Source organism: Lonchura striata, chromosome Z, assembly GCF_046129695.1.
Source record: "Lonchura striata isolate bLonStr1 chromosome Z, bLonStr1.mat, whole genome shotgun sequence".
NCBI lineage: Eukaryota > Metazoa > Chordata > Aves > Passeriformes > Estrildidae > Lonchura > Lonchura striata.
The window spans coordinates 17,724,437-17,747,804 of record NC_134642.1 but is presented as its reverse complement, the minus strand read 5'-3'; the positions used below and the strand labels follow the sequence as shown (position 1 = coordinate 17,747,804).

Sequence of the window (23,368 nt, the reverse complement as noted above, 5' to 3'; positions counted from 1 at the left end):
AATCCAATATTTCTCATTTGCCACTCTGCCTCTCTCTTTATTTTCTAACCCATTTTGTGAAACAAAAAATCATTTAAGAATACCACAGTATTACAGATTAACATAACAACACGTATAAAAATTGCAGTTAACAGCTCACTTGAGATTTTTATTACATTTATGTCTACATAAAATTGAAAAAAAATCTACATAAATGAGAAAGCAGCTGAAGGGCAAAATCAAACTGTTGTCTTTATTAGATGCAAGTCTAATGTCTTTGAGACAAGGCATTTGTAGGCGCCACAGTCAATCAAGATTTCAATGGAAAGCAAAAATGAAAGCATTCATGCACAAAAGGCATGTGTTGTAATTGTGATGTGCAGACAAGATAATGGAATCTATTCTAACCTTCCTTTAATTTTATGTATCAACTCCTGCCTTGACATAAGACAATCTGTCATTTTTAATGTATTATTTTATTATTGAATTATTTAGGTGCATTCAATTAATTCAGTAGGCATCTAGTCATCAGAGCTAACCTTCCCAAAAATCTACTTTCCTTTTCCTTCAAATGTTGCACTCATGCAAAAATATTTTCCCTGCACATGATATTAAGTACAAAGATCTCATTTACACTGCATTTTATTAATATTTTAAGTGACTTGCAGCTGTGCAGCTTACTTTATACTGTCAGTTTTGTAAGGTACATTATGTGAAACAGGCTGTATTTTAGAAGGCACCAGTTGCAAAGTAGAAGATCACAGCATGGAAATAATAAGAAATGGGAACTTGCAGCTAAAAAAAAAATCTATTATTTTTATTGTTCATCATTTTAGTATTATCTTCTACATTCCATTCTCAGCTATTAGCTGGACCAAAAATATCATGGAAACAATCTACTCACAAAAAATATCTCAGAATAAATTAAAATCAAATACTGAAAACTTAGTTTCACAGACAACCTTCTTCAACATTACCTAACTCACCTATCTTATATTGCTGCTACAATAATAATCTCCGTATGAGTACCTAGTTTTCCTACAGAAATCAAGTTTAATTCAGTAAATGTAATGGAATAAACACTATTTTAAATTTTATCATCTCTGTTCATTCTATGATCTGTTATTTGCTATTCAAAACATAGTACTGAAATTAAAATAACTAGGTTATGATCATAACCACGATTCATCAAGAACGTTTTCCATTCATCCCACAGTTCTTTGTAACTTACACTAACATAAAATTAAGAGCAGCAGTGGACAATTCACTTCTGTGCAGCTGCGTTCAATTCTGACTAGCACCTGGACATCAAGACACTTCTCCCCCAAGTAAAACCTATCACTTTCTGAAAAAGAGTAGCCTTGGAGATTTCCATTTCTCTGATGCTTAATGTCCCACTTCTATTACGGTTTTAGGCTGCCATCACCAACAATAAGGCTGTGCATCTTCAGGCCAGTTTCTTTTTTCATATATCTCCAAAATTTACCTACTTCCTGAATTTGTATAGGTTACTCCAATATCTACAGAAATCAAGGTATTTCAAGGAAAGGAGGAGCTTTTCTTTGTCTGCAACAGATAATACCATGCCTCAGTACCACTTCATTTTTAGAAATGAGTGAACAAGTGTTGCTTCAACTGCCCATCCTGTTCCCTCACTCTCAAAATAAAGAAAAATTCACTACAGCACATTTAAACTTGAATGGTTTTAGAACACTGCACAGCCATTATCAAGCAATATGAAATCTACAGTAAATGCCAAAGCAGCCAAAAAATATCACGTGCATAGCCTATCTACCCAATGATCTTACTCCCATCAAATGTCAGAATTATGAATAGAGGAGCGTTTACATACAGCATGAAAAATTGTCTTCCTCTGACTAATATAGTTGCTGTTGCAAGATTCTGAAAGCCAGGGGCAGTTCCTCTGCTCCTCTAACATACTTGTGTGCCATTGGGTTCCAATCTCGCTCAGGATTCCATGGAAATTTTAGAACCACCAAGGAGAGTAAGGAATGCATACTGTGGAACAAACCTTAGGCTTATTTTGAACCTGACAAGAGGCTTCATTTGGAGTCTCTACATATACTGGAAGTCTCAATAAACAATAACTTTTTGGTCACCTTGCCCATTCCAGTCATCACAAGTCTTTACCACATCCCCTTCCCCTTATTTACACTTCTCCTTGTTAAAAAGTTAGAGCTTACTGTCAATTATTAAAAGAAAAAGACAATTTTTTCAACAGTCTTAGTGTCCCTCTCTGAAAATTTTTTAATTCTCTACTTATTTTACTCTTTTATAATTTTTTGTAAAACTAAATTGTTCAGTCATCCTAAGTCAGTGTCTATTGTCCAGCCTTCAAGTTCCAACTTGTTTACCAGTGAAAAACGAACAGTGTATAGAGTTTTATACTTAACATTGGGAAAAGAAAGTGGAAAGCAAAAAAATGAAAAATGACTGACAACTTTTTCAAATGAAACTATGGCAAAAATTTAGGAATAGGACATGTAATTATTCAGGTTGAAATCTGTTTTCCTGAGATATACTTTTAAGACTGTAAGCTTACAGGTCTTTACTTTACATCTTTAACTGCAATAATTTTATAATAGCTCAGAAAAAGAGCCATTTCCAACTGAGGAAACAAATTTATATTAAAAACAAAACGTAAAAAAATTTATAGTAAAACAAAATGTACACAAATTTTCATCATTTTGTCCTGATGCCCAAGATCTAATTATTAACTTTCAATAGTATTCCCTTCCTCTAATTCAATTTCATTAAGCACTCCATTCTATAATTCCTTTAATAGTTATTAGCGAACTATAAAACATGGGCTGCCATGGCAAGAAACACCCCTAATTATTCCCATGTTCATAATTTGCACTCTTAATTCAAAGACAAAAATAGAGGCGTAGTGTTACTGAAAAGAAAACAAATTACTGAGTGAAAATCTTTCCACAGACTAGTGGTTTTTATCCATTAGTCCTCAACTTCACAACCATATCTCTGTGCCTTCTCCCGAACATTTCTGCCACCTCTAAATGGCAAAAACCAGTATATGCTTCAGCTAAAGTGGATCTATATGCCTGCTCAATAGTCAGCAAGCTGCTAACAAATAAGACTTAGTGTTTCTACACTTTGTCTGCTTACCCCTTCACAGAGGCACCAACCAGGACTCTGTCCTATACCCTGATGAAATTTTGGAGGCTCATCTCTCTTCAATATTTCTATCTCTGTATCAAATTTGGGTAAAAAGATTTAAAAAAGTTGCTGATGAGAAGAAGCTAGGACAATAAAGAGCAAGGGCACAGAGGAGACAAAAATACTAGCAATGAAAATCTAATGAACAACAAAATACTAAGCCTCAATTTCATATGTTTCACCAAGCTATAAGCACCAGTACAAAATAAAGTTCTAAGACAAGCCAAAAAAAAAGAAAAAAAAAAAAAAAAACCCAAAACAAATCAAAGAACCACGTCCATTCTTAAGAATTCCTCAGGGCAATAATACTATAGACACAAAAAAGTCATACAACATTAAGTAATAAAACAGTAGGTGAGTCAAGAACAATGTTTCTCACTTTCCTCAAGGGCTGTCCTTCAAACACCATACGTATGAAAATATCAGAAATCCTACCTTGAGCTAGTCTTTCAAGACGTTTCCCATGCTCTGGAGGAACAGCATACCTAAAATTCACATAAAGAAAAGGATGAAACTGTTAAAGACATAATTTCTACATAATGACTAAAAGTCATCATTCAGGTGTGATAAATAACTAAATGGAAGTCAAAAAGATTAAAGACTGAGAAATTACACAGGAAAAAAATATACTAAAATCTAAGGAAAAAATACAGACAATTGGATTTTGGGGACAGAGGTTTGAGAAAAAACTTAGCTTATTTCTAGTTTAAATATTGTATATGTAGTTCCAAAATGTTATATTCATTATTTAAAGTCACATACATTGACAATATTTTATATTATTACATCACCACAATTAAAAAAGAAACACACACTATTTTTCCAAATGAAAAAATGTAAAGCAAGTCTAATTTATACAAGTTTAATTTCTTTGAATCTCAGCATGCTTCACAAGACACAAGGGTTCAATGGAAAAATATGAGCATTAAATATCTATATTTTCCTACAGCAAAAGCTGTGAAATAAAACTTGCCCTTGTATAATCATTACAATTAGTTTTAAATTGTTAAAGAAATAGATTTTCTTCAATTTACAGAATTGTACATACCTTAGAAATCCACTGTTCTTACAATAATCTAATTTTTCTTAAAAAAAAATCCACATGCTGTCTCCCAACAATTGACCAAAAAATACGAAAGAACACAATATTTTTAATGCTTACTGCAGCAAAAAAATAGTAAATTGTTGAAAAGTTTTTTCATTTCTGCTTCTCTTTGTTATTAACATATTTACTGCACTTCATGGACTTATGTATGTTTTGATTAGGAGTTATTATTGACTTTAACTGCTTTAATATGTGATATAATAGGCTTTTGTTTCAGTTTAATGTTGCAATAATACTGAATTGATTCTTCTCTAATAAAAAAACATAGGAAATGTATATTCAGCTGTACATTATTAAACTAAGCAAACATATAGTCTTACTACACTGCAAACACGTTTCATTCATCAGCCCTGAAAACTCACTCAGAAAAACAAGCAATAAATCCAATTACCTCAAGTTGTTATTTGCACACACACTAAAATATTGCAATTTTACTTTATTACAACTGAAATGTCTGCATAGAAGGAAGACCACCACATAAGTCAGTGTCCACTGACAACCCATTCCAAATGGTATAAACAAAGAGACTTTCAGTTTACCATGGTCAGTGTTTGCATTTTTAATCAGAATTTTGCTGTCTCACAAAAATGCACTTTGTTTCTTTCCATTTGTACTTCCACAGTGCTTGTCACCATTTTTCTCTACATATTACACATGCACCAATGTATCCATACCAATCTAAACTATATGTTTGCCATCCTTCACATTCCATTGGAGAAAAATGCTATGCATAGCATTATATACTGTACTGTATGTCTTTAAATACACAACTCCAGAAAGCAAAACATGAACAGATACTGTTTACGTCTAACAAAAAAACTCAAAACTAGATACTCTACTTTGCTGTGATACTAATTGAACTAGTGTTCCTCATAAAATGTTACTCCTTCAAAAGCACATTATACAATTTAATAATAATATGGAGACACATGCTTGCATTTGTACATATAAACATGTCAATATTACAAAAACACAGACATCAATTAAGGTCTCTGTAAGTATTTTGGAAAGACAGTGCATGATTTAACTGGATTACAGCTATTTATTTAGCTAATCTAAGATAACAAAGAAATACAATACATTAAATGCAAGTCAGTGTGTTTCATCACAGTCTTCACTTGAATTGTACAATAACACCCACTACTCAATCCTCTACTTCTTCCCTCTGTTGAAATTGCTTGCTCCTCACAGCTAAGACAAGGACAAAGGAATGGAGACAGATGACCCTTTGTACTATGATACATTAGGAGTCCCAAAGTCACTCTTGAGAACCATTCAGGCTTGGTTCTTAACACCATTATTAGAAAACTGAGCTTAGCAGACATGCACCTGCCTTTCATGGTGAAAGACATAAATCTTGCTGGATTCTTAGCCTACTCTACATTAAAAAAAAAGCTCCCTAATTGAAATTACCTAGTCAGAGAAAAAAAAGTATTCACTCTTAATCTCAACAGCTAGCTTATGTGAGAATCTGAACACTTAACAGCTCTTAGAAAATTATCTTCATGTTGTATCCAGCTTTCTTTTAGCCACATTACCAAACAGCCACTAACATTTGCTTGACTTCTCATAGAATAAGGTCAAGTCCAGCCACCTCCAAAGCAAATGTAATGGTACATCACTAACAGGTAAAAAGAGTGCTTCTTGGGTAACAAGCAAATAAACATACAAAAAGTTGAGAAAAGACAAAAGGGGAAATGATGATGCTAACCAGATGTTAATTTTATTAGTTTGCAAAGATATACTTGCTAAAATAAGAAGAGTCTCCATTCACTGATAGTCATACTACAAGGACAGAAAAAATGTAGTGCATATATTGACCTAGTATTGTTAATAAACATCTTCTGAAATATGTCTTAGTTCAGCAAATCAAGGGTATTGGCAACAAGATTAACTATAAATAAGTAATAAACATTAAATTTATGTCATTAACATCTAATCATTTTTATTATATATCTTTTCAAGATTAATGCTTCTTCTCAGTCACATCAAAAGCAACAAACTGTTGCTTTACTGTGTGAAAACTGCTCAGCCAATCAAGATTATTATCAGACAAGCAGCCTCTTCTATCCACCCAGTCATTCTCATGTCAGTGACCAGAAATGGAATTTGAGCTCCATTCTTCCAAAGTCAAGTGTATGCACAGATAATAGTTAAAAGCAAATTTAGTGTGATGCTTAATACTACTTCTCTAAACCCCATGTTATATATAGACAAGGTAAAAACTGCTGATTATTTTTCCTGCAGATTGGTATTGTTAAAATTCAAAAGCTGCAAACCCATCAAATGTTGTTATAGGTAAACATCAACAGTTTTTTTCCAAAATGAACTATATTAATTTGTTTTATAATTGGCAACAGACAACTTGCAACATTTACAGTCTATTAAAACAATACTATCTAACTCCAGGCACTGAGTTCAGAATCATGTGAGTCTTTTTATCAGTAACTGATTTACTTTATTATGTATTTAGGTGGTTCATCTTTATTGTACATAAATCTGATACATACCTTCTTAAAATATAAGCGGAATTAAGTTTCATAAACTTAATTTAGGAAGTTAATACATTTTTTGTTTTGAGATGGGAAACGCACAAGTCTGCTACCACCTAAAAATCTAAACCTTCTTATTCAATCTAAGTATTTTATGAAACAAAATCTTCTTCCACAGGGGAAAAACAAAACAAACAAATAAATAGAACTTCTCCTTTTCTTCTAATCCCTGACCAAAGTTCTTCCAATTTGTGAAGAACGTGGAAACTAGCAAATGATTGCTCTGTTTCAAGCATGATAATCCATCTGAGCTGCTGACAAACCACTATGCTATTTAATTTCACAACTAGAATCTCTATTTGATTGCAGTCATCTCTGTGACTCATAGTATTTCTAATTTTTATAACAGTTTTCAACAATAAGACTGACTAATCTTAATGGAAGCTTTATACTTTAGTCCTATTTCTGCCATACAGGTTTGATTTCCCTGTAGTTTTCTGTGTCTATTTTGCTTCCTAGACACAGAACATAACTAGGAAACATGTCCATATCGTCAGTAGTATGCATAACTTTTGCAAAGGTACCAAGACTCTTCCACTTATATGGAACTTTGCATCACTCGGCCAGACTTTGACTAGTTTTTGTCAGCTGCTGATTACACTGAAAGTTCTATTAATCCTTCCCCAGAAGGCCCTCTAAGGACCTAGCTAAGCCTCTCTAAATCCATTTACCTTATTGCAATATTTGTTCTTAAATCATACAATGTTAGCATCTGTCTGGTGTGCTTTTCCTTCTTCACCTTTTTGTCTATAATTTTGTCTAAAACTAATATCAGAATGACATCCATTTTCATCCCATCGTACTCATAATCCCATTATTATTTCCCCTGCTACGGGATTCAAAATCTGAAAGCCTTCACAAGAAATGTTTCAAAGACTTCCACAAGTCTGTGTAACTATGTATCTTTCCTGAGTTTTCTACCGAATTAAGCAAGATGAAAAGGTATTTATACACATTCTATACTGGCAAACCCATAAAAACAGATTCTAGTCACAGCAATCAAGAGGCAACAGTAAGGTTGCTCAAAGTATAAATTTTAGGCAACCGAGAGATCAGATTTCTGGCCATCCTATATCCACTGGAATCATAAATAGATCCCTATTCCTCCATTATTACCAATAGAACTCCTGAACCTAAATCCCTGCTTTATTTTTGTCGTCACAATAGATTTATTTCCTCTTACAATCTAAATAAAATGTCAGGTCCAGTCTCACTCTCCTAATCCATGTAATTTTGGTTGTCTAAGCATTCTTTCTTTAACAATCATAAACAGTCTCTTTTTCTTGATATGGTCACAAAAATGGAACTCTCTCCTCCTTCTGCAGCATTTATTCCTGTTTACTTTATAACTGACCAACCCTGCAAGGCACTTTGTGATTTATGAAAGACATTACTAAATAGGAGAGTTTTTTTAACATAATGTATTGTCTCTTGTCATTTTAAGTCTTCAGAAAAGCTAGAAAGCAAAGACTAGATGGAATGTCACAGAAAACATATTAATTAATACATAAATTATTATTTATATCATACTGCAAGTTTTCATATGCCCCTTTCAATGGAAAGTAAAAACCTAGTTTTTCATGCAGAAAATAATTCAGGCATCCACCATCAAATATAAAAGGTGAACAAACTGAGCACAGTATTTTAAAAAATTACTTTCTGAAATAAAATAATATATTCTCTACACATCTTTTCTTCTTTTAAATAAAATAGGAAAAAATTGTACTATTATTATATTTTAAATACCCATAGTGCCATGAAAATAATTACTTTCTGCCTGATTAAGAAAAACTCAACTCATGTTGTTCACAAGTCAGGTAATCAGAAAAAAGAGTAAGCCATAAAAAAGAGTAAGCCGTGTTTTCAGATACTTAATAAACCAGAATTATTTTTTAAAAATGTGAATGTCTTATTCAGATTTTTTATTTATAAACTTATAATGTAAATTGAAGCATTATCCATATTTTACCAAGGATATAGTACATATATTAATGGCATAGTAATTCTACTAGTAATAAAAATCTGATCTCTGCTAAGCATTAATTTTCAAGAGCACTTTAATAGAGTAACATGACAAAATTCCTCAAATTATTACGCAAAATAAAAAAAAACCAAACAGAAAATTCCTCAAATTATTACACAAAACAAAAAACAAAAATAAATTATTTTAAGGCCTATACCCCTGAAACAAAATTACAATAGAAAAAAAGTATTTAACAACAAATGTGAAAGAATTTTTAGTATTAGTAAGCAGGTTATAAATACCATTACAAAATACACCAATATCAAGAGATAACTGATTAATAAGCCACACGATCAATCACACCAATGGCCAGTATACAATGCGTATAAATACCTTTTCATCTTGCTAATACGAACGTTTTCTAACAATAACTCTTTCTAAGAAATTGAGATATAAAATGAGGTAACATTTTCAAGGTACCTTTCGCCTCATAATGTAAAGAGAAAACTGCAGTAAAAATTCCTGCCTAATATCAAGTAATTTTAAGTCTCTTTACAACAAATCTTTTCCCACCATACCCAAATCTCTTCTGACCTTGTATTATTCTATTTCAGGGCTTTTAAGCTTAAGTTCCTTCTTCTAAGGGATTTCCTCTTTAGCATATTAGTAAAGTTAAGAAAGTTAAGAAAAATCTATAAATTAATGTATACATAATGTTACACATGTGATATACAAAGATATACATAAACATCTAAACAGCTGCAATCCTAATTTTTTAAGTTATCAGAGACAATTTTCCCCGATGTTTAATGAGGCAGTCAATGAAGGAATTGGTATACATATCACAGAACTATAGACTTCCCTGTGTAAGGCTTGAAGTAAAAGTGCAAATTATAAGATGTAATGCAAGTTAACCTAAACACTGCAGAAAGCTTCCAATTCTATAAAGACTGCTACAGCAGTTAGACTCAGCTGGCTAGCCTCTAATAGTGTCTCGCAGATAGAAATGGTTGTCCTTTCACAATTCAGAGAAAATACACTGCATGTTAGTTCTCTGAAAGCCTAGTGCATCTGTCTCGAAGAACCACATGTACAAATAGTAAAATCCAAGAATATGTATTACTGCTATGCATGTCAAGTTATTTTGTTTCACTAAGGATTGTCAAATCAGTTGAATTAAAGAGTAGAAAATATCTTTACTATCTGTATCTTAAAATTCAGCTCCTATTCCACTTGCTTTAAGAAATTATTATACTAATATCACATTAAAACAACACATTTTACTGATAAATGAACTTTGCATAAATTATTGCAGCATTCCTCCAGTAACAAACACATGTGTAACATGAAATAAATCTTTAGCTGTCTTTCATTAATGTTGCATTTCTCAAAAGTATGGGCTAATGCGGTATAGAAAATGAATTTGTATCCACCATTATTTCTTCAAAATATGAAGAGGTCACTGTTTAATGATTTTGTTCATTAGAAGCATAAACAACTATCTGTAAACTAGAAAAGCATTTATCCTGTTATTGACTCATATCTTCTTGAAAAATAATTAAACAAGCTTTCCCAGCTTCTTCTCATTGTATCTAAGGACTTCAGAATTTAAGCTCTCCACTGTTTGGAATTTCACAATATATGGTGAGTTTTTCTTCAAACAGCACTTTTTAAATTCCTAAGAAGCAGAAAACAAATTTATGCAATCATCGTATTATTTACTATTTTCTTATCATCTTGGAACATTCTGGAATCACCTATCTCTTTACATCCATTTTTTCAAAAGATATCAATGATATGGTTTCTTGACGTATTGATGATAGGAGACTTTCTCTATGTTTAATTCTATCAAAGAAGCAGCCTCACATACCTATGTATATAATTTATACATTTCAAGCATGGACCTGCTTTACTACAATAGGTGGTATTCACCTTCTCTGCCTTAAGAGATCCATTACATAAGCAAAGCATGCCAATTTACCACACTCACAGTATAAATATATTATATGTATTTGAATTTTGTATGGGTATTTTAAAAAATTTTATGGAATTACAAGCTGTACATTTTCTGTCCACATTTGGATGACTAGAAACTGCCAGAATTTAACTATGCATAGCTTATCTTTTGCGTATCTTTCTAATAATTGTACACTCTCTTCACAGATATTCTGACCAAAAAAAAAAAGATTTTATTAATGAAAGGAATATATTTGTCTTATATACTTAGGACACAAGTATATCACAATGTATTAAACTAAATTGTCTGTTAAGGCTGCTCAACCAAAAATCTAATCAGTAATCTAAGATTACAGAGAAAGGACAGTAGAAGTTTCATATGTAGGAAGTACCTTTAACTCTGAATCTTACCTCCCACTAGTCCAGCTGAGTTAACTATATATAATATGCCTCTGATTCAAAAAAGCAATTAAATGTATGTTAAATACAAAATATGGCAGTAGCCCCAAAAGACAACAGAATCAAAAACTGATTTCAAACAGTTCTTTCAGAAGTTCTTCAAATAGTCTTGGGGTTCCCAACATATTAAGCTTCTCATATTGTATCTTTCAAATATTTTTCTGTTGAACTCAATTATGTATTTATCTGTCTTTCCCTTTAAAATTAAAGAATATATCCATGTAATTTCATAGTATTATGAGCTTAAAAAAAAACCCTCACTGAACTAGTATCTTAGCTTTTTAGTAAAGTTTGTCACTGTGAAGCAATCATAACCCATCTGTTAGGTATAGTCAGCTGAAACAGAAGTCATCTTAAAAAAAAAATAACTTACCATGACTTTGGCTCCCCAAAATGGAGATAATTAATACTGTAGAGATCCATGTCTTCAGTGTGCCATGCAAATGTTGTTTTCCACATGCCAAAATAAAGATATGGTGTATTTACACCCTCAATTGCAATTCCACAGTCTTCTCCTACAACATCCAATATTGTATTAAGATGGGCAATATTCCACTCCTCAATACCCTGAAAAAGATACATAATAAAAATATTACTAAACTTATAAAGCCATGCAATTTTATATAACAATCCCAGTTAAAAGATATACACTTGATGTAGCCTTTCAAAGATAGTCTGTTTATACCTATTTGTAAGCACTTTAGAAGACAGTTCAAGTTACTATAAAAATTCTCTTGACCTTAATCAGTATTAAATCAGGTTATAAGTCTGAGATGTTCAGAGCAGAGAATATAGAAAGTTCCTATCTAGTTTACAATTTTATATCAAATCTAACATGGATTGAAATACCATACTACATTCAAAAAGGTACACAAAAAATAGAAATAATAGCTGCAGACAAAACCTTCAATGAGTTGATAGCTGCAAGCCACTAAGTTTTACAGGACCTATCTATGCTTTTTTATTACTTACAAAGTAATACCAGATAGTATGAAAAAATAGTTTAAAAAATTATTTTACATGTGTAAATTTACCATTTCTCTGTGAAGTATAAAACCTAAAATGTTTACTTCAGATGTATTTCTAATCATAACGATGTACTGCATAAGAAATATACAACAGAAGAAATCTATTGATTTCAGGGGATTTAAGCTGTTCCCCTATGTTAATCCCCATAAAACTCCTATATTAAAAGTCATTCATTAAGCAATATATGTAGCTTTTGTTGCACTTCTGATTCAACTGCAAACTGCAATTCTAATTTCAGGTAATACAGCATGTAAGAGACAGTATAACCAAGATCAAAGCTACAAAATGGAAGGGAAAAAATTAGACTTCATTATAACAGCAATTATTAGCACCTCCAGGGAAGACATTAGCTGGTGCTCAAGCAGTCAGAAAACCAAGAAATAGAATCAAAACTATTAAAAACTCAATTCAGAGAAGTTTTATTGCAAAGACAGCCTCTAAGCACACTCTTAACCATGAGCTGCTCTACCCAATCACTGAATCTATAGTTCTGGTAATCGTACTGGCATGTGAACTGATGGCAGACTGCAGTGCTGATGCAACCGATTAAGACTAAGTATGATGATATTTAATAGTTGGACAGCTGGAATAGTAAGAATACTGGTCAAAGCAAGAAGTCAGGAAAATTTAATACTCTCAGTTTTGATTTGTTTTCTGAGATTTTTATGTCAAGCATGTTATTTAATAAAGCAGCTAGAATTGATAGACCAGAAGGTAACATCTGTATGAAGTCAAGACTTCTCACTGAAAAAAAACTTCTAATCACAGGCTTTGGCTATTTCACTTATTAAGAAATACTAAGTTATTTGGTATTTTACAAATGAGTAACAATGTTTGTAGAATTGTTTCATTTCAGACAGCATTTTTTCTTCTTTTAAAATGGAAGCCTTGGGTTTGATGCATTTGTGAAACAAAAAGGTACTTGAAATTTAAAAAGTAAAAAAAAATAAAATTTATATGCTAATTAAAGAAAAAACACCAATCTGAACTCAAAATAATACACATTGATGAAATATGCACCTTTCAAATATAAACACTGGCAACAGCAAATTAATATAGCTGTAAAATAAAAAATTTGAAGCAATAATTTTTAACCAATGAGTCCTCAAATTAATTTACAAATTTTAATTTGTAAATCACATGAAATTTACCTCTGTTTGCAAATTTTGCAGCTCATTAAGAGAAACAAATTAATACAGAAAAGAGCAATGATTCAACCACAGATGCATATACTGGATTAGAAGAAAACAAGAAACGCTTGCAAAAATCAACTCTTAACCTAGGTAGTTACTCTGACAGTGGCCAAACAGTATAAGTATTGTAGTAATTTGCACTTGAAGGTTTCTGCAGACAGAAGAAGTGTTATCTTTCTATTTAACATGGGGTTTTTTACCCATTATTTGTCCCATCACAGCATGTCACTCACGTAAGTTTCTAGCAACCCTATAATCTTGAAATCTTAGTCTTCTACAAAGAATTAGGTCATAGCTAAGAGAATTTTTTTTTAACAACACATTTCATCCTTGCACACTATGTTAAATTGCATCACAAGTAGTCACCAAGCAAACTCCTAGCGATCTACCCTCAAACAAAAGCAATTCCTACCATGGAGATCAATCCTAGAACAAATAACTTGCTTCAGAACATCAAATATACCAAATAAACAATAACTATTTCTACACACAAGACAGATGAACTAATTCCTTTTCCTAAAGACTATTTTGGACAAATATTCTTAGCTCAGAAGGAAATGTTCACTGAAACTGGCCAAAACACTAAAATCACACTGATTAATTTCAAATCCTCCTAAATTCCTTAGACTTAAAACAATAAATCAGTTTCATATTTATGCCCAGATTTTTACCAGTAATTATTACAAATTATTATTAAAGATGTTACTTTACCTCGGAGATATTTTTTTTTAATATTCAGAAACATTAGGTAGAATGCTTATACAATTTAAACAAATTGATTATTATTTTTACAGTAGTTGTATAATCAGTTTTAGATGTAGCAATTGCAATGAACACTAAAAAGATTCCAGCTGTAAAAGTGCACTTTAATAGGTCAATACATAGCCATACTTCTCAAGTTTTATTTGAAAGTATATTTTATTAAAAATATATTTTTGCAGATTATGCTATATTTAATAATAATTATTAGAACAGAAGTACATATATTACTTGACCATGAAATTTATCTGGTAGTTTCTTATAAATACATTTAGACATTACAATCTATTCAATTTAAGAAAATACAAAATATGTATTCTCCTCAGAATATCACAGTACTACCAGAATATTATAATAATTTCAAAGGAATGTGTCAAGATCTGTTTCTAGTTTATCCACATTTCTGATGGTAAATTCTTTAAAGAATACCTGTCATAACTGACAACTGTACCACACAATCCAATACCTACAAAATTTTACTTTTCAGCAAATTTCCTTCTATAAGATGACAAACAGGCCTGAAACACCTCACCAATTATGGTCATTGCTAAACATACCACACTTCCTTAGAGAAATATTATAAGGTACATAGCAGTTTATACATAAGACTACTATTCCAATCTTCAGTCATTTTGAAGGTATTCAAACTTAGTGTAAATTACTATAAAGAGTTTTTATTACTCTCAACAGCCTTTGCATCTGCTTTTAATGCAATATGGAGACAAAGTGGGACAATTGACAAGCATTTCTCATCTGAGTGCCTGCACACTTTGTAAGGAGTTGACCCATTGTTTTCCCAAAGACACGAAGAATAATGTTTATCTCAGCACATTGGTAAAAAGTGAAATTCACAGTTGAAAGCTCACATCTCTTTGCAAATAAGAATAAAAAAGGCTTCAAGAGCAACAATGTTTTATTAATTTTTTTTAATACTTGCAAAAGTAATATGATGTTAGTCTTTGCACTTTATTTAAACCAGAAATGAATGGTTCATGATTTCATAAAGAAATCAGGAACATGATTTCTGTATGCATACATTATTACACACAATCCTTTTTCAGTGCTTAATTTTTCCTTTGATTGTCTCACAGCTCCATTTCAATATTAATCTGGTGAACAAGACATCAGTTGCACAACTATGATTGAAGAGTCCTTATGGCCAACCCCAAAAATACAGAGGAGTAAAAAACCTAATTAAGAGACAGAGTGAAAAGGAACACAACAAACATGAGAGAAAAAATTGTGCTTGCTAATGCACTCCTCTCTCCACATAGCCATGAAGTCACATCAATAAAGCTACTGTCAGGCTTTTACTGCACATTTAAAGTCATTAAAACAGAGGAAGAAAAATGTTACGAACCAAATGTCTACCATAAACACACAGATTAAGAAATACAATCTCCCTCATTAGACTGTTTTTACTTCTCATAATTTCTAAGGATATAGGCTTTGCTTTATAAGCCCCCTTTTGAAGGATGGGCAAGTAGATTCTTTGGAAATCACACCAGAACCTAAATTACAGCTCATATTGATCTCAACTATGAGTAGATCACAGAAAAAGATATTATAGAATAGAAGGAATAGAAAAATTTAGGTTGGAAAAGACCTTTAAGATCATCCAATACCACCATGAACTTAACTCTGTCAAGGCTAAACCATGTTCCCAAGTGCCAGACCTACAGGTCTTTTAAATATGCTCAGGAATGGTGACACAGGTACTTCCCTGGGCAAGCCTGCCCCAGAGATTGATACGACTTCCTTTCCATGAAAAAGCTTCTCCCAAAATCCAAAGTAAATCTCCCCACTGGCATAACTTGAGGCAGTTTACTTCAATCCAGTTCCTCACTACCTGGGAGAAAAGGCCAACCCCCATCTGTCTACAACCTCCTTTCAAGGAGCTGTACAGAGTGAGAAGGTGTCCTTCCCCACCCTCCTTTCCTCCAGGCTAAACAACCCCAGCTCCCTCAGCTGCTCCTTAAAGGACTTTTACTCCAGACCCTTCACCAGCTCCAATGCCCTTCTCTGGACATACTCCAGCATCTCAATATCCTTCCCAAATTATGAGGCCCAGAACTGGACAATTGTGGCCTCACCAGTGCCAAGTACAGGGGACAATCCCTGCCCTGCTCCTGCTGGCCACTCTGGTGCTGGCACAGCCCAGGATGCCATTGTCCCTCTTGGCCACCTGGGCACTGCTGGCTCATGCTCAGCTGCTGTCACCAGCACCCCCAGGGCCTTTTCCTGTGGGCAGCTCTGCAGCCACTCTGCCCCAGCCTGTGGCACTGCCTGGGGCTGCTGTGACCCAGGGGCAGGACCAGCACTGGCCTTGTTGTACCTCACACCACTGGCCTTGGCCATGATCCAGCCTGTGCAGATCCCTCTGCAGAGCCTTCCTGCCCCCCAGCAGATCAGCACTCCCACCCAGCTTGGTGTCATCTGCAAACTGACTGAGAGACACTCATACGTATGCTCCCCTCACCTTATACATGGGATAAGGTAGGAATTAGGAATTGTCCTGTTAGGAGAAATAAAACTAAGAGGAGAAAAACGAAAGTAAAATGTGTCTTTCATACAGCAGCTAAGGAGAGTGGTGAGAGAGTCACAAAACAGTATTTATACATTCTTCTTCCAAACATGGTTTTTCTCTGCAGAATAGCAGATACCATTGTCAGCACTGAAGTCAGACATGTTTTATGACTTTAAATCAGCCACTTTTCTTTGGAACTACTTTTGAAATCAAGAAGATTTCTATCTACCCCTTCCCAGCAGCTAAGTCACTCCATGTAGGATCATGCCTTTTCTAGATTTTCCTACACAGACACTCTTCTAGAAAGCTGTCATTAAATGTAACAGCAATTGGAATGCAAATAACAGAATAATATTTCCAGCAAACCTTCAACCTTCTCTAATTATAGAATTTATTTTCTATAAAGCTCTATAGAGCACACAGAACACTTGTTTTCACAGATTATTTCCTTATTTGTAAAGTTCAAAGCTATCAAATAGCAATTAAGACATTTTGAACAGATTCTGGAATAATCCAAATACTACCAGGGTAACATTGAACCACTGAATACAGCTGTTAGACTTCAAAGCATGCACTTATAGCTTTGTTTATTTCTTTGTTTTCATTTGGGTTTGGTTTTTTAAGGGTCCTTTTTGGTGTTTTGGGGGTTGTCACTGCCTTTTTCTGTTTCATTTAACGCAGCCTTTAAAAAATTTTGCCCTATCTTCCAAATCCCTCAGAATTTATCATCCTGTACTCTAAAAAAGCAAATACTACAAAAACTGTAACTTCTCTGGCACAAAGCCAATAAGGTGCTGGATTTCACAGACAATATTTTTTTTTAAATTATCTAAAGAATCAAATTAAGATTCCATCATGCTTGAGATACAAATGTCTCAATAAAAAATTGATTGTCACCAAGCGGAAAAGAAAATGTAATTAGTAAACCTTTAAACTGATTTACAGAGCACAGCAGTATTTCTCATGGATTTTGATGGCCCACATACACGTATGTGTCACATTTTCCTTAGATTCCTAGTAGATTTTACCTGGAATTCTGTCAGATACTTAAGTGTCAGATATTTACCTTAAGTGTAACACACCATTTTCTACAATATGTATTTCATAAAAAGTAAGCATTTGTTTTGTTTTTTGCAAATAAGCTGCCATGACAAACTAATCCCACCATATGCTTTCTCCTGAATGCTGCCCAAAATGTCAGTGAGTTGTATTCATCTTCTTTTCCCAAATAATCACAATACTGAAGGAAACTGAATGAAGACATGAGAACAATCTCCAATTTCAAACAAAATCTAAAAGATCTTTCTTAATACTATCTTCAAGCACTACAACATGGTATTTCATTAGTTGTGCAAGTACACCATCTGCTGGCCAAAAATTAACTGCAGCAAAATTAATTCTGAGACACAACATAGTGATCAGCAGCATCACAGCTTTCCCACCAACACTTTGGTACCAGAGTGTATTTCTTATTTTCCTCTATACACCAAGTGAGCTGTACACCAGCACCTGGCTGTCACATTAAGTGCTCAATCTGTTCACATTCCTCAATGTCAACTCCTTTCACATTTCTCCTTAGTTATTTATTTTTAAATTATACCCATTTTATTATAGGCATCAAGGTTTCTTTATTCTACCTTTTATTACTTTATTTCCCAGTCACTGCAACTTTCAGCATTTTGTTTCCTTCTTGTATGCATTTAATATCTGAGTTAGGGTCTCTAAATTCTGCTTTTCTCACTTTCCTCTTTGCTTTTATTTGACCTCCCCCCTTCCTCATCTTTCCAAGAGTGTAATTCTGTAAGAAGATCTCTGACCTTCTCTTTGACTGATCAACACTTTCAAACTGGATATTGCATTCATTCTCTTTTCTTTGGAAATGTTGCTCATGCAAGAGAAAACTAAGATACTCAATACAAAAAAAAACACAATGCAAAAAAAAGCATACATTTGTAAAAAGCTATACCATAAGGCATTACTGTCAACAACAAAGACACAAAGATCAGAGAAGAAAAAGGGCAAGCTTCCATTTCTTGAAACACTTTTTCTGTGTCTTGTCTTGGTCTTCACCAAGCAACAGCCACCCAGAATGTCTTTCCACAGAAACATTCCAAATTAGAATCTTCAATTATTTTCTAAACAGTTTCTTAAAGCATCTATGTGGACACACAAGGGACTTTGAAAATGCTTTCTCTAAACGACAAACCATTGGACTTCTTAGCTGTCATTAAAAGATCACATAACTCAGTGCAAAAACTGAATTGCCTTCAGCCATACTGGCTGACTGTATTTATCCCTGGACAGTCTTGAATTTGTCTTCTGTGAAACTGTGAAACACCAGGAGAGCCTCAGACCATCTGCCACAGCAAAATCATACATGTTTTTCTAATGATTGAAAAAGGCAGTTACATAGAACATGAAATAACCCAAGAACTTCACATATGGTACTTTCTTTTCATACAAGTTTGTCCTGTAGTTTTTAAATCCTCAAATCTTTTCTAATGTACCTTCTCCTCGTCTCATTACTAAAATAATCCTTTAGAAATCTAGTTCCCGTCTTACTTACATAGCCTAATTTATATCAATGGATACTTGTAATTCTTTGGATAATGAGATCTGTTTTAAAAGTCCCTTTATTATCCATGGAGATCTTGGCAAGTAACCAGGAAAATTAATTTCCTTAGGAAATTTTAACTTCCTAAAAGGTAAACAGTAAGTACATTTCCAGGAAACTGCAGACATTCCAAGCATGAAGTACAGCTACCAATATTCCTCAGTGAAGAGATATAAAAGTATCCATCTTTTAATTTTAAAATAAAACTTAGTTAAAATATCTCTAAGTGTCCACAGATACACATAGAAAGCCTACAAACTAGAACATTAAGAAATAATTAAATAAGTAGGAAGAAATCTCAAAGTTCTGGAGAGTTTGAAGTGAAGAAAGAGAAGAGTCATGATTAGGAAGAGTAGCAATATTCTACTGCCTAAGGACAGAACTGTCTGACTCTAACAGATGTAGAGTTAATTTCAACCTTGGTTGAAGGCTTTAAGGAGTAACACAAAGATTTCAAAAGACAGTCTCAGTCACAAAGAGTGTATCCTCTAAGTAGAGTACCCTTGAAAAGAGGGCTGGAAGGGATAAACTTCATAAAAAACTAAGCATACTTCATCATAAATGCTCCCATTGATATCTGCTCCATAAATTGGTGCCACAAAAGTCAAGTTCTTCCAGTATTTACGCTCCAGATCTTCATAGTCTACATATCTTGGAGTGCGGTATCTGCAGAGAAAGAGGCAAAGGTTCATCACCATCTTCCAACAACCGCCTCTAAAATGAACTATACTTCTATGCCACGGACAATAGACTATGCCATGAACAGTCAAGATGAAGTGACTTTATTTCAAATTCTCTGAAACAGAAGAATTACCAGTTGTCCTGAATTCTTAGTTTCATGATCAACCATATCGTGGAAACCTCCTTACTGGCAGCTACAGTAACTAAAGTCATCCACCAACCCACACAGTATTTGCTTCAGTCTCCTGCAGTAAATCAGCCCATCTACTAACCATCCTTAGCCTGAGCTCCTCCCTTTTATTTCTCTTCTGTAAAAAGACATGTGGAAAACACAATTAACAAGTATTTCTACTTTTCCTATCTCACTACCAGCTCTGCAAAGACTCAGATAGGTCCTGTAAAAGCTTGTCTCAGAACAATATAAACTAACTCAGCCACACAGCCCTCACAGGCAAAACCAATACTTTCTTCTCTTCTTCCTGCCCCAGAAAAACCTATCAAGAAAAGCTGTTGTTTCAAACACTGATACAAAAAAAAAAAAAAATCTACAATGCAGAGAAAAGAAATATTTAAGGGAACTTTTCTTTTTACTCATTTATAACAGCACAAGATACATAACACACACTTACATGCTTAAATATACTCATGGAAATACTTTTGAATGGTTACTCATGTAACCATTTAAAATCTTGTGGGAACAACACCACAGAAACATCTATCAACAGCTTTGCCTCAGGATCCTTTGTCAGACCTCTGCAATTCCATATTTAAGTCTTCAGAAAAGAAAACTTACTCCCCCATTAGTGCAACTCTGAGAGCTACAGCTTGACAGTAGAACTGACAGTATGCTCCACTTGAACAACTGGAAAGAAAATCCAAACATACAACACTGAGACCAAATACATTTACGTCATGTAATAACTCTGAACAGAGATAAAAAAAAAAGAAAAGCAAAACACATCTTAACCAAAACATTCTCAACAATAAAATTGTTTTATTATTTCTAATGATAGCTCCAGAAATCAGACTGTATTTCTGCTGGGCCCTGAGTAACATGCATACATGAACTCCTTGATTACACATAACTCCTATTTCCCAGAGGTCAAGCAGAGAAGCACTTTGGTTCAATGGAGAGAGCTGCAAATGTCTACCCAAATAAAAATTGAAATGCATTAGACTGAATAGACATGATCCTTTTAAAGGCAACTGTGATTTCATTTAGACGGCCCTTCTCTCTTACGCAAAGGAAACAGGCAACATCCTAATACTCAAGAAGAAAGTCTTTAACAGAGAAGTCTTCTCCGTTAAGGAAAAAAATTATTTTTATGGGAGTACAGAGGTTCTCAGCTACTTGATAGTTTAAGAAATACTGACTGCTGTAAGAGTATCATAGAATGTTATGCGACACATTTTCTCAAGAGCAGCGACAAATATTTGGAAAGACCTACAGCTAGTTATAGATGAGAAGTCCTCCCAACTGTTTGACATGTGCATATAAAATTAAGTTTCCCTCTGATTTCAGTAAAAACCATAAAAATTTAAATCAGAAACAGTTCCAAAATATATTCCATGACAAATATAATAAACTTAACAAACACTATGATACACATTAAAAACTTCCCAAAATTTCTGTGTTAATTAATTATTTTAAGAAATTAGTGTACCTCAATTTATTAGGGGTTAATAAAATGTAAACTTTAACATCTATGAAAAAGTATTATTGAAAATCACATCAAATACCATATAGGTCTTATGATTTACTCTCACCTCTAATATTTACTAAACAAATAATTTCAAAGAACTACAAAATAGGTTCCCATTTCCAATTACCAAATTAATTTTGCACAAGTAATATATATGTGCTATTTTTTGTAATCGGGGAGGTAGGGTAGGGAAAACGTTGTCAGTTTTGCACTATCATGAAGGTATGATGCTGTGGAATATTTGGCAAGAAGCCTTCTTAAAAGCTTTAGATGGCCTTCAAACTAAGGGAGTATTACCTTTCCTCATTCAAGTATCTTTTCCTTCTAAGATCCTTTGACTCATCTTCCAGAAACCACTTCCACTCAGTTTTGATGAGACAGTCAAGTAAAATATATTCTTTTTATGTGGCCAAAATGACAAGCAAAACTTCTTTCTATCAATTCCCTCTTCTTGGAATATTCAATAATTTGAAACATTTCAGTACAGTGCCCAGCCCTTTACAAATTTTTTCCCCTCTGCCATGATACCCATAATGCTGACATTCATTATATACCACTGCGTTCTCTTAGATCAATGCAAAAGCTCCTGGATTGGTTATAAAAGATACTAGAATTTTCAGAATTACAGAGTGATACGCCATTCTAGTATCTAGGAATTAAACATTAATAGGTGTAATCAAATTAAAACGCAGACACACATCTGTATCATCTTCACTATTTTCTACATCTTCTGGAAGAGAAAGGGAAAAACGTAGAGAGAAAAAAATCACATCTCAGGTTTTTCAGATGCTCTCATGCTGCCATGGTATCAGATGCTTTCAACGAAGAACATAAACAATACTCACATTGTGGTACTCTTCCATACCTTGAGAAACAGGAAAAAATGTAAAAGGAATCACCAGCTGCCTTGCACAATTCGAAGAAACCACAACACGTGAAGATAAATATTTGTCTTACTAAGAGAGTACATACTTGTCACTGTTGGCTAGATCCTTGAACTCCTTCACTGTCATGGGTTTTTTCTGAATACTGTATTGTGTGAAAAGTCCAGACTGGCCAGTGACCATCTGTTGAATTGGAGCAGGAATCACCAAATCTTCAATATCATCATAATGTTTTCTCGGCTTCCACTCCTTTGGTGGGATAACCTTTAAATTCAGGAAACAAAACATCACAGTTGCAGTAACAATTCAAAACATCCTGCCAAAAAACTGAAGGAACAGTTGAATATATCCACATGATCAAAGGAACATTTGCTTACCAGCTGTTTCACATTAACTGATACTGAAAGTGCTCCTAGACAATGTAGAAACCCATTCAGAACATACCCAGTATCACCTCAATTCACAAGCAGCAACTCACCAATCCACAGCAATTCATAGACAACTGTGCAAAAATACACATTTATAATAACAGAATTCACATTTTTTTTCCAATCAGAAAGCCTTGTAACTGACAAATACTTTGCAATCCATGACATCATATATGTTTAGTGTTTAAAAAAAATGAATGGATGTTGCATTTGGAGATACAGTTTAGAAGTGAACATGTAGGTGCTAAGTCAAAAGTTGGGCTCAATGATCTCAGATGTCTTTTCCAGACCTAAAAATTCAAAGACATAAAATTTTTATCCTCAATTAAAATAAAAAT

The 23,368-nt window shown here is 33.5% G+C and overlaps 1 protein-coding gene across 7 annotated transcripts in view; it reads right to left on the bottom strand.

The window, feature by feature from the left end:
- Positions 1-23,368, bottom strand: part of KDM4C (lysine demethylase 4C) — a 245,840-nt gene that overhangs the window by 203,832 nt on the left and 18,640 nt on the right. For all 7 annotated transcript variants that reach the window (XR_002465552.2, XM_021531680.2, XM_077790001.1 and 4 more), the window contains exons 3-6: positions 22,691-22,866; positions 19,886-20,000; positions 11,586-11,779; positions 3,613-3,662 (exon numbers count right to left, since the gene is read on the bottom strand). Coding sequence is in view for 6 of the 7 variants with exons in the window: in XM_021531680.2 (XP_021387355.2) it covers positions 3,613-3,662; positions 11,586-11,779; positions 19,886-20,000; positions 22,691-22,866 (535 nt within the window). In the remaining variant the exon portion in view is untranslated. The remainder of the gene's footprint in view (positions 1-3,612; positions 3,663-11,585; positions 11,780-19,885; positions 20,001-22,690; positions 22,867-23,368) is intronic.